Raw genomic sequence first — 13,471 nt, forward strand, 5'->3', positions numbered from 1 at the left:
CATTTGGTATAAGTTTCATTTTTATGTATATTTCTTTTGTTTGTAACCGTTCTTGTGTGCTCTGTTAATAAATCCTTTTAAAGCTAACCGGCATTAGTGTTTATTGAGGAACGGCTACATCACACATATAGTTTTAAATATACCGTTTTGCATTGCGTCTTCGAGTTTATCGCTTATCAGTAATTCAACACAGAACGAGTTGCACGTGTTGTGTCTTCTCTAGTTCTGCATCCGCATGCTGCAGGAAGGCAAATACATAATATTCTATATCAGGGGTCGTCAACCCTTAGAACTTCAAGGACCATTAAATGTATAATTTTATATTTGGCGGACCACTAATATGAATAAAAATAAACATTTATAGAATAATAATCAGCAAACTATACATATTTCCTTAAAGCAATATCAATAAACTGGTAGCGTTATGCCGCCAATTTTTAATTACTCTAAACATAATAATCATCGCTTACTCAGCAATGGCGTCATCGATCAACAGACAGACAAAACAAAAACAGGAACATCCACTGATGCAATTCTAAACAAGAATGCGGACGAACCATCTGCATTCTTGTTTATAATTACATGAAGTTCCATCCATAAAAATCCATCGAGTTGCCTATTAACATGGAGAAAAACTGTGTTATTAACGACTACAATAGCAATATGTTTATAATTCAAAAGGAAAGAGAATTCCAGTTCGCCCTAATATTAATAACAGCAGCATATCCATGGATGCCAACTCTCACTTTCAAATGTCGCTAGATACCCCTGCAAAAGTAGGTAAGAAGTCGCTAAATTCAAAAGGAATTTCGCTATAGCTAAAATTTAAAAAAAGGTATTTTTCTGCGGACCGGCAAAAAGTTATCACGGACCACCAATGGTCCGTAGACCACCGGTTGGCAACCGCTGTTCTACATTAGACAGACAGACAAAACAGACAGATGTCTTGTTTTGCACCACGGTTATGCTTAATAATAATAATAGATACAGTTACAGTTACATATATAACAGGGAAAACTTTATCCTTTCTTTTCTTCACAATATGAGATAATTGACCAGTTCTTCCCTGTCTGCAGGCTGTCTCGACATAGCATTCAATAAGAAACAAATCAGAGTTCGTTGCTTAGCCCTGAAGGTGGCGCTATTTATTATGATGTTTCAGGCCTTACTCTTACGCAAAGGTGTACCTCTAATATTAAATGAAGCATTGTTCTTCAGAAATTCTGAATGAGATATTTCTCTGAGACCCATCGCTCTGCAAAACATTTTTATTCACAAGTCGATTTCTCCGTTAAATAATGATGATACCGAACCACTTTTCTGCAAAGCACAATGATGAAATCCATTTGTATGATTGGGGGACAAACAGTTAATGCAATGGTATTATAGTATTTCATTATATCTGGTATTATAGTATATTCATTATAATAATCAGTAATACAGTTTTACCCTTCGAAATTGTGTTTAGGGGGTGCATCTTATGGGCCGTTCCGTATTATACGCCGGCAAATACGGTACTTAAAAATGATAAAATTTAATGAGCATGTGCAGTTAAATGTAAAACTAAAAAAATACGAGACACAATGAAATGTGTCTGTAAAATGCGAAATCACTTACCTGTAAAGTGAAACTAAAATGCTCAAGAAAATAAGCGAAAAGCTTAGTTCTAATAAATTAGTGCGAATTTGCGAACTTTCTTGAGTTAAGAGAAACTTCCTTTTTCTAATTCCAGTGTATCCGAAATTTTATTAAATTATACCTAACACTAGTCCTACAATTATTTCAATTTAATCTTCTCTATATTTCACTTGTGAGTGAATATAAACTTGCTTGTAAATTTATACTATGTGCAAATAGCATTAGTATTCGTAAACGTAAGTGAATCTTTAAACATTGAGTCGCTGATTTTACCAAAATTAGCATTCACTGTACCAGAGTTCAGCTTTTATCTAAGACTAGGATGAATTAATAATTTATTTCCTGATTATACTTGGAAATATGTTGTAGTGCGATGCGCATCGGTTAAGGGAAACTGAGTTATGAGTCTAGAATATAAACAGTTCTTCAAAATTTTCCATTAGAGTATTTTAGACCTTAAATCTGATTAATTAAAAATTTTTCTTATACCTATTTCATTATTTTACATGCTATAAAGTATAGCCAACTTTCGAATACGTGTAATTCTAATTTCCATTCATAAATAATTTTAATATAAAAAATACTTCTTTGAAAATGTTTAACAAGTTTTCTTTTAATCTTCTTTATTTTTCATACTAACTTGAATAAATTATATACATCTCCCCCCCTTGAAAGTTTCAGATCTTTACAAGATTATGGGTTGCTCTTTTCATTGCTATGAGTCTGCCAGTAATTCAGAATTCATGCTTTGTTCAGGCAGTTTATTGTACATATAACCTTCTCCTATGTTGAGCACCTTTATATCTGCTTGATTGGCAACTTATGTCGCCATCTCCAATAAATCATTTCTGTGTTAAATTTAAATGCAACTTTACGTTTCAAGCCGCGGTGATAATAAAACTCTGTTATTTTTGTATAATAAAAGAGGATGAATCGGATAAGTTTATAGCCTCCAAAATGAACGTATCTGTTTCATTCCCTTTATAACATTTTAGTGGCGTCATGAAAGTTAAGCGGTAAGACTGCTAAACACTGGTAGTTTGACCTGGGTTCAAATCTTCAAAAATATGATGGCTGCGTAAGAAGACGTGGTTTATGTAACATGAATGCCAAAAATTTCCCTTCTTCGCGCTCAATGGTAATGAAGAAGAATCGTTTGCGGATTATTCCGTTTACGGATGCAGAAAGTAAACATAAAATTGATGTATTATGCGACTACCGCTTTTAGCTATTTCTTTCTTTCTTTGATGATACCACTAAAACACTATTTTTAAATATGAAAATAAACATAAATCATTAAGAATACACAAATGAGAATGATTTCATTAATTAGTTCAATAACCTAGTAAATTTTTAATTTCATTAAATTTAAACTTCTTCCAATTTTATAAAACAAAAGTAGGAGGGTTCTTTAAAAAGCTAGTTTTTATGAGCCGTTCAGCCGTATACACTACGAATGTCAAGCAGCATAACCATCACTTTCATTAACGGATCTCTGCCATGCTTTTGGGATATAACGTGGAAGCATCTGTGGTGTGATATTCCGCATGTTGTGTAGAAACCTAAGCTTCAAAATCCCCCAGCACAATTCATTTATTTGAGTTTTAGTGCCGTCTGCAGAACTGGCATAGTTCTTTCGATATTTTAAAGTTCGATGATCATAAGATACGACTGCAAAAGTGCTAAATCGACTTCTACATCATTACCGGAGATTTACCGGAGATCATTACCGGAGATCTTCTACATTTTATGAATTCTACATTATTACCGGACATTTATTTATTTTTTAATATAGTATACAACAAAAGTAACAAGTACACAAGTTTGCAGTCAGCATAACTAGTTTGCAGTCATCAGACATTACATTTTAGCTTTAAAAATTTCTAGTAACATAATTAGATATAAGAAAAATATTGTATGAAATATTTTTTTAAAAATATGAATGCAATCGGAACTACAACGTACGACAAGCAAAATCTGTGAATAATGTCATAATGTGCACATGGGCGCTCTAGTGGGCGAATGAGACGGTGGCGAAAAAGATACTCCATCACGTTATATCTGAGCACAACATAGAAACAGATATAATAGATTTATGTTAGTAAGACTTTAGCATGCAAAGGTAAGGCATGCATGGACTTTAACACGCAGGCTGCAAAATGGAGCAGCGAACGTATTTCAAGCTCTGTTCGAAGCTTGGTTAAATCTGCGAAAGTCATATAACGCAATAAAGAAAGTTTGAGAAGAAGCCGCATCTTTAAAGTGCATTTATAAATTGATTAAACGTTCTCTGGGTGATGCATTCTGTCGGGGTCTACCAATTATCGCAGAGACGAAACACTGGAAAAGTGAAGAAGATATTACCCATAAAGAGCAGCGATGAATGCTGAGATATATATTGTTAAGAAATGTACAGGCGCGGTAAGATGGCTTCCCCGCAAAGCAGTTTTAGGGTGTCCATAAAGTGGCAAAGGAGGCAGGGTTGTCATATTTGACGAGAAATCGCCCATTTGGCGATATTTGGCAACAAAATTGGCGATGTACCATGGACGGTTGGAGAACCTTCTGGAACGAATTCTTACCGGTTTAGCCCAGAATGTTCCAAACATAAGCCGAAAGCTATATAAACTCTGCTGGTCCGCAGTCAGGGAGTGTGCGTCTCTCATCGTGTGTGTGTGTGTGTGTGTGTGTGTGTGTGTGTGTGTGCGTGCGCGCGCGCTTCGTCTAGCGAGCTGATAGTCAGTCACTGAGCGAGTGCCTCGAAGTCTAGCGCCGAGGTGGTCGTCGAGTGCATCGAGAGAGTCTTTTAGTGCATGGTCGAGTTTTGTCTTAGACTGAGTCGAGAGCTATACTCTTGTGAATCGTCGAGTGCATCGTGTGGGGAGTCTCGAGAGTACGTGGAGTTCCGAGAACAACCAAGCAGAGTTGGGAGCTGTACTCGGGTGCTTTGCAGTGAAGCTGTCTCCACCGTTATTGCGTGACAGTGTGAAGGCTGTGTGATTGTTCCAACGTGTTTATAGTAGATCTCCGACGACTGTAAAAAGTGTTAGCATAGTTGTCCTGATTAACATTGGCTAAATAAAGTGTGTTTCGATACTTCATCAAGTGTCGTCGTTATTCACTCCAAATACACAAACCCCGTACGAACGTGAACGAAGAAAATAACGCAACATCTGGTGTCAGAAAAGGAAAAACGTAACAATATAGATGTTCTGGCAAATTTATTGCAAAGTGTCTATTACATACGTCCAAAATATGTTGAGGTGAGCTGTTGGTTCCTTCACCATGATAATATCTGGCGCCACTAGGATCTTATCATGAAATAATTTATGGCTTGAAAAAGAATTGTAGCCCTCAATGATGCACCTGATCCTACTCCAGCAAAGTTATTTCTATATCCGCAAATGAAAACAGTCCTAAAAAAAGAACTACTTTCAGAAATTCAAAGTCTTTTAGACATAAGTTGACTTTCAGATGTTCTAGATATTCAATTATGTAACGAGGTTCTCTATGTGATACCAAAATAGGATTTTGTCAGCAATTTTCAGGAATTGTAGCGTCGTTGTCAAAAGTTCAGTGCAAATGATGGACATTATTTCAAAGGAATAGATGATGCTTTTTCTAATTTATAAAATAATTTTTGTTTATGAATACATTTGCCGAAGATTTAGTTGTCATATATTACCTTCTTATGTTGTTTTACCTTCTTTTTCTTTATTGGCTCGACAGCCCCGGTTGGGCCTGGCTTTCTCCACGCTTTTCTGCTTTTCCCAACTGATTTCCAGTTTTTGACGTTTAGAATGTTTAGGTTATTTTCAATACGATCGATCCATCCTACCAGAGATTTACCGCGAGGTCTAGTTCCCATAGACATTGCCAGAAAGATTTTCTTACAACACCGATCCTCATGCATTCTGGCCAGATGACCAGGCCATTTAAGTCTCTTCAGTTTGAAGAATTTTGCTACATCAAGTTGTCTATAGATCTTGTAGAGCTTTAAATTAGATCTTCCTCTCCACGATCCATTCACACGGACCCCGTAAATATGCAACGCAATATCCTTCTCGTTGCGTCTAGTTAGCGACCAAACTTCTGACGCATAAATCAGGACAGATCTTATAAGATTCCTCTAAAGAAGTAATTTAATTCTTAACTTGAGAAAGCTTGAATAGCTCTTTAGCCCATGAAAACATCTATTTGCAGCAGAGATTCTTTTAAGTATTTCAGAAGTTATCTCATTCTTACAAATCTTCTCCACTCCCACATAAGTGAAATAGTTGACTCACTGTACTCTTCAGCAAGGAAATTAATTGAAGCATGCCAAAAATTATTTGGCACAGAACGGTTTGCAACTGCAGACATTTTTAAAACCAAAATTTACTTATTTAATTTCATTTTTTAAAATTTTACTAATTTTTTTTTATTTCCAATAAAACTTTTTTTTCTTTCTTCCTCCCCGCCATCCAGCAAATGTTTACATAAAAATTCTATCTTGCAGGAATGGCAGCGTCGTAGTGCATTGTGTAGTGATTCTAAAACGACCTTTGTCTGATGGACCCCAAAGAGTTGGTTTCACTTTCGTTCGAGCTCTGGAAGAAGGGAAAGGTATTCTACCTCCAGGAATGCTTTACGTAGATGTCCATACTGTACGATTCACAGGTAAACTGAGTTGTATATAAACATTTATGAATGTTTTATCAAACTGTTTTCAATAAAAACTCGAATTAATGGTACTGAATGCAATTATAAATACCGTTATTTTCTGCATTTATGCTTTTACATTGCTGATATAAACAGAATGAAATTCTCTGTTCGTGTCAAAATTTTCGTAAGAAATGTAACATAATTTTAAAATATTGAAATCGAATACTCGGACTCGTGTGCTGGCAATACTTTATGTTTATATATTGCAAACGTTCTGTTCCTTTTTTTTAGCTATTTTTAATAATAAATTTGATTAAAATTTATTTAAAATTCACTGTTTTACTTCGCTTTCCTACTTTACTAATTGGCACATTATGTCTTCAATAATGAAGTTTTATTAATTAATGGCCTTTGTTCGAAAGCATTTTGATTCCTTAGCATATTTTCATCACTGTGATTTATTGTCATAGCTTGCATTTTCAAACTTTTACCTATTTTTCTACGTTACAGGTGGTTTTATTTTGTATGCATTTTGCCAACATTTTTCTTACTCTTTTTCTATTTTGATTGTATTTTTTTTTATTATTTTAGCCAAGTGCTATTTTTATTTCAAGTGTGTTAGGGTTGGGCTACTTTTGTGCAATATAATTTGTTTCATCTGATTAAAAATTTTCTAAATATGTTAATTAGTTTTCTGAATTATACATTGATTAACTTAGAAACAGGTTAACATTATCTCGCTAAATATCCCTTTAAATGTCAAAATCATTTAACTTTTAAAATTTGTTTTCTTATTTCTCGAATTTTTGGAGCGGTTGTTTCCTCCGTTTCGATCGAATTCCTTTTTGATCCTACTTTGCTGTGTCTGATTATGACTTTTGATTTGATCTGCGTTGTTGCATTTGAATATGATTTATATAAAATAGTTAAAAGAAAATTCTTAGTTCGTACGCTAAAAAGTTGCTTAGATACTGTGGTTCCGTGAAAATATTAACATAAATAAATAAGGTGCAATGAAATGTGTAATAAAGATAAAATAAACTTGAATATTTACAAATAAAATTCAATACTAGTTGTAAGCAATATGCTAATCAAAGTAAGGCATATTTTAAACATTAGAATTAAAGTGCGACAAATGATTTAAGCAAAAATATAAAAACAGAGAAGCGGTAAATGGTAGATTAGCCTAATTCGAATCTCATTATGGCTATTCAGGGGAAATTATTTTTAATTATATTCGAATCAAGCTAACTCCATATCGCGTTCCGCTGAAACAGACAACTGAAACTGTATACGAAACACTTTTTATAAATTAATTGAAAAAACTTTGCCAAAAACTTTAGTCTCAATTCTCTATTCCAATTTCCCGACGCGTTTGCCAAAAACTTTAGTCTCAATTCTCTGTTCCAATTTCCCGACGCGTCCGCTTGAAGAAACACATTAAGGTGTAATAAAAACTATAAATAATGGATTGGTAATGCCGATGTACAAAATAAAATAAATAGCGATTTGCTATTAGTCAAAATATACAAGATTTTATGTGAGGACCTACTAGCTTATAGAGTTTAAACTTTGTGAAAGTACCAAAAATTAAATTTAAAATTTAAAATAATAATAATAAAAAAATGCATTTTTAGTAAGGGTCTTGCTAAGACCAAAAATTAACACAAAAGAAAGAAATATTTTTTTCAAAACCAGACCTGGATAGCCGATGTCTTCATAGCTGTAATGATCAAACTGAAAAGAGGTGTAAGCCTCGAGCATGTAAGCTGCTAACCAACAAAGCAGGATGACGTAAAAAGGGGGAGAAACGTTATGAGGAAAGAGCCAATGAAAAGTGACTGACCGCTGACTTAGTGTAAGGGAGGGCAATGTGTTGAAGTATGCAAAAACTGTTAAAGATGGCGACTTGCTCTACGAGTTTGAAGAAATTTGGACGCGGGTGAAATAAATAATGGCTAATTCAACAAAATGCTATAATATGGCCACAAAAGTAAGAAGAATAATGAAAAATAGCAAATTGTTAATTAAAGTCGAAATTCTTCAAGCTAGAGGGCGATCAAGCTTCCAGAAACGAAATGGCCCATAAGTAAATAACAGGAAAGAAATGGCCAGAAAATGCTTAAAATCTATTTAAGAATAGAATTAAAAGTACTGTGCCAAATTTTAAGAGTAAAAATTGAAGCTGTGAGAGGTACTAATTATACATTTATACATTAGATCTTCTGAATCAGCCATCCACTTTACACCTTTCCATAGGGCTTTAAGCATAAAATTTCATTATCTAACTCAAAAAATCTAAAAGACTAAGTTAATGCCAGCTTTTTTTAACGTATTTTTAATTACTTTTTCAGGAATTAGGTTATTCTTCAAAATTGTTACTAAGTATAGTACTTCTTCTTGGAGGTGTTTTGTTGTATTGCAGATTCTTTTAATTCTAAGTAGTTGTGCGTAAATTGTATTGAGGACAACTCTTTTAGAAATATTGGAATTCCAGTTGATTAATTTAAGTGTAGGAAAGTTGAAATCTCTTCGTTTATCGTAGATTTTCAAAAAAATGTAATCTATAATATGCAAATCAAGGTAAACTACGAGTATATCATGTTGCACTGTATTTGTAGTATTAAGTTGTAGGCAGAAAGGATATATATTAGCTTTTTCTGTTTTGTTGAAGGCTATTACATCATCAATATAACGAAAGATGCGTTGGTAATATTTATGATCTTCATTATTGAGCGAACGTATAAAAGTCAATTCTTGTGTAAAAAGGAATAATTCACAGATTGCAGCTGCAAAATTGCCCCCCCATAGGTATTCCCTGTATTTGTTTAAAGATGTTGTTATTAAATTGAATATAATTATTGAAAAGTACGCTTGAAAGAAAAAGTTGCCATTTTTCCGCAATTAATATTGTAGAAATTTGTGGAAACAATTTAGGTAGAGCAAGCAAACTGCTATAAATTTCTTCAAGATATATATATATATATATATATATATGTTATACAATGGCCTGAAATTGCTACAGTATGAAGGAAAGCTGTAGAAGAATGATATTTGTTTACAAATATATTATAATTAAAAAATTAAATTATTATTGCATAATTTTGAGATGACGAACATGCAGAAATCTGTTCTTTGAGCAATCGTCTTTGACAACAAATATTGCTAGATCGAGTCGTGAAGATTCAGCATGGAAGTTACCTGTATTTCAGACCTTGCGGCTTCATTTCTATTCTAGAAATCATCTCTCATACTGTTTGGCAGGTGTTATCGGGCTCTTCTATCAGCTATCTTGACCAGACGTTTTTGTTTGGTGAGAGACTCCGTGAATACGCCGGCGAAGATAGTAGAACAATGTGTATAGTGAGGAACGTAAGGATAGCGTGGCAACAAAGCGTTTTCGATTTATTTTGTTCAAAGAGTAGGGCGATGGAGATCTCGAAGATAAGACACAGTCAAGAGATTAAAAATTTAGCAATGTAGTGGTGACTGGTAAAAACACTGGATACGCGGAGTAGAGATGTAGTGAGTAATAGCCCACAATATCAATTTACGTGCTGGGTCGACATGGTGATGAAGAATATAGGACTCCAGCATTTATTCACCTCAGTATCTCCATACACGAATGCGACAATCAGAATGCTGTAATCACTTTGGACAGGCCCGCACCGTCTAGGTGCAGGGTCGTGCGGTGCACGACGGCACCGAGTCAAAAAGGCGCAGGGCAGTTTTAAAAACAAGCAGTCTGTTTCGCTGCACTGTATGAACAGGAAAATTCTTGTCTTGTTCGAACCGAAATTTACGTCATGCCGATGCGTATTTAAGGGTAGACGCTATAGCTCTACACGCGTTCGACAAATTGCTTAATCCTTATTTTGTATCTTCTGTTGCAATCGCAGTTAATTTGTGCAACGCTTATCTTTTTTTTTTTTTTTTTCGGGGGGGGGGGTAATTGCTTGTTATAGTTTTTATTCTGCATTAAAAAAAGTAAGTCAAATTACATATTATGTTGGCTTTTTAATTCAGAAAAGCAACAATTTGAGTATAGTTACTTGTAAACTGTTTTTGACCATGAAGCATTTGTTTCTTAAATTAAAAATTATTAGCTTTCGAGAAGAAAATATTAGCATATTACGGAATATCACTGAATTTAAAATATACCTCAGATTTGAAGTGAAATAAAAATACACTCTTTTGCAAAAAAACCGAAGCACCATGAAGGAAGTGGTTGTTTTAGATGAAATTGAATATGTGTATAGCTCATACACAGATAATAAAATGATTAAAAAATCAAGGTCACAGTACTTGTTCACGGCTCACAATCACCCATTGAATCACATGAAGGGTAATGCAACCGGCCGCAGGATGGTATCAACATATCGTTGAGCTGTTAAAGATGTACGGAGGATGACTAAAGATGACCTTCAGTCATAAGAAATAGCGCCCCACACCATCACACCAGGGGTTATGGCTGTATGCCTTTGTAAAACAAAGGCTGATTAGTCCCGTTCTCTCCAAACACGAACACAGTGGTCATCTGCTTCAAGAGTGAGCGGGATTTATCGCTGAACACCATACGATGCCAGTCTGATGGCAACCATGATGATCGGCTGCGACACCACTCCAGACGACTACGCTGATGTTGTGGGGTCAAAGGCAAACGTCTTAAAGGCCTCTGTGAGCGTAACTCCGCCTCAGAAAAGCGCCGGTGGAAAGTACCACGGGAGATATAGACGTGGCTGTAGTATAGTCGACGATAATACCGTTGGAGCGGTTCGGGCCTGGCGAACAATCATCCTATCTTGCCTCGCACTCGTGATCCTTGGCTTCCAGAGCCTTCATTTCGTCGGCAATTTCCTTGTAGCAACCATTGCTGCCAACATCTTTGCACAGCAGTGTCTGTACGCTGCAGGTGGCGGCCTATTGTTCGGTATGACCACCCAGCTAAACGCAACCCTACAATGCGAACCACGTTCGAAGTCGTTTAGTTGCTGTATAGTCTTCGATACCGTCGTAATGGCATCATTAGTTGCTTCTTTACGGAATTACAACGGCAGCAACAACAACAAAAAAAAGATAAATTTTACGCCTCTGTTACTGGTTTTATACTTTGCTAACTATTGCGCACTAGAAATGCGCGCTATGATCGCAGTTCCTGTTCATTTGCCTTGAAATTTTGAGCCTTTGCATGTTCGAACCAAAATGTTTTTGCAGACCATATTTCGTCACGATCGTAAAAGTCCTTCTTGGTGCTTCGATTTTTTTACAAAAGAGTGTATAAAAGGTGTTCTGAAATTAAAAATTGACCATTTTCCCATTTTTAGCTATATGGAAAATCGAAGGAAAATGTTTCGTTATTTCATTACGTCTTAAATATATACTTTAAATCTGATTTATTAATTTTAATAAACAAAAGAGTACCACCAGCTTCTTGAATTATTTGGTATTGATCTAATAGTACATCCCCCCCAGCAGTGGTTTACGATATACTCAGTTTTTCAGAAGTAAGGTAAAATATTTCAACCAGTGACTTTCCCAGTGTTTTTAAGAACTGTTTTAAGCAATAATTCTTATCACAGTTATTTTCTTTTATTTTACTTTCACGTTTTCCCAGGTATCGGAAGAAAACCAGAAAAAACTGTCTAGGTATCTGAATTTTCTGAAGAAAAGAAAGCGAGAGGAAAAACGTAATAAACCAGAATTTTAAAATTACTCAATTTCTCCAAAACCCAGAGAATGCCCAAGCTCATGCTACCAGTACTAGTTGTCCGTCAGAGTCTCAGTTACCACTGAAATTACCAAAATTTTCCTAAAAGGAACCTAACAATCAGAAAGAGGTTTTACCCGGGAAATACTTTAAACTTCAATGCAGCCGGTCAAAACATCAGAAAAAGTAATAGAAAACTCTTTTATTTTATTTATCAACTGCTTCTCGTTTGGCCACTAAGCCATTAGACAACAGGCTCTCCATCTCGCCACATGACAAGAAAGAGCAGATAGTGCAGGGCATTCGTCCAGGCAGCCATATCTTGTTCAGTCATACAAAGACAACGCGTAGGCGTGTCAACAATGTTAAAACGAAAACGATGAGCACGGAGGTAATCGTGCCCTGTTAACCCTTTAACTGTCAAGTTATTTTGATGATTTGGGTGCACAAATTGTCAAATTTTTTTATTGCAAAAATCAAATGTTTAGTACAAAATAAAATATACTTAGTAGTTAAAAATTGATATTTTGAAGCACATGGGTAAAATATTTAATTTAAAGTTTTGTAGCCACTGCATATTTGCTTGAGGCGGCTGCCACTCAACATGGCAGTTGTAAAGTTCGCTTCTAGTGGAGCATTATTTTCTAAAAATGAAAAAAAAATTAATTATATTCTAAAAAATAAATAAATGAAAAAAAAATTAAATAAATAAAAGTGAATATCTTTCAGTAATTCAGTCTTGTGTGGTATAACTGGAAACACTTTTCCAAGCACAAACCAACTCCACAATCACTACACCAGAATCGTGTTTCCTTCCTTATCTTTTTCCCATTTTTATCCTTTTTCGAACAACACACTTTGCACTGTCTTGTAGGCTGACGTTTCGCTGGAGTAGGAGGAATATGGGATATAAAATGTCGTTCAGTAAGACGGGCAGGGTTATCTATTGTAGGTGCTCTGCCAACATTCTTTTGTCCAGAAGCTGTATCATCATATTTATGTAAAAGCTCTTCTACAACTTGGATTCGAAATTCTAAAAATGTAATACGTTTCCCAACTACATTTTTATAGAGCAAATATGAGTTCCAGAGTACCTTGTCTAGTAAATGTAAAGATATCTTTTTATAATATTTTTTCTGATTCTGATCACAGTGATCTACACCACCCACAGTTAGACTGTAGTCAGAAACAATCTTCTGCTTGAGTATATCTTCATTTTTTTTTATTTTTGAGGCTGACCATGGAAGTATCATGAATACTGCTCATCAAACACATATCCTTCATCTTCGGTTATAACGTTTCAAAGAACTGGACGCCATTTTACAACAAAAAGATCCCGTGCACATTGAACTAAAGAACTTATAACCTCTAACCTTTGAAATCTTCAGTAAAGTGCTGTCGTCTATTGAACTGAGCACACATTAACTTTTCCCGAGATACATTCGGGTTTGACAAAGAGATGAAACCGAAATAAACGTCTCC

General features: G+C 35.0%; 1 protein-coding gene across 2 annotated transcripts in view; it reads left to right on the top strand.

Annotated features, from left to right (window-relative positions):
* LOC118196114 (uncharacterized) overlaps positions 1–13,471 on the top strand; it is an 88,906-nt gene that overhangs the window by 41,008 nt on the left and 34,427 nt on the right. For both annotated transcript variants that reach the window (XM_035367518.2, XM_035367519.2), the window contains one exon: positions 6,137–6,297. In XM_035367518.2, the coding sequence (XP_035223409.2) occupies positions 6,137–6,297 (161 nt within the window). The remainder of the gene's footprint in view (positions 1–6,136; positions 6,298–13,471) is intronic.

Source organism: Stegodyphus dumicola, chromosome 3 (genome assembly GCF_044657685.1).
Source record: "Stegodyphus dumicola isolate Sdum_Otavi_A_Nest chromosome 3, ASM4465768v1".
In the NCBI taxonomy this organism is placed as follows: domain Eukaryota; kingdom Metazoa; phylum Arthropoda; class Arachnida; order Araneae; family Eresidae; genus Stegodyphus; species Stegodyphus dumicola.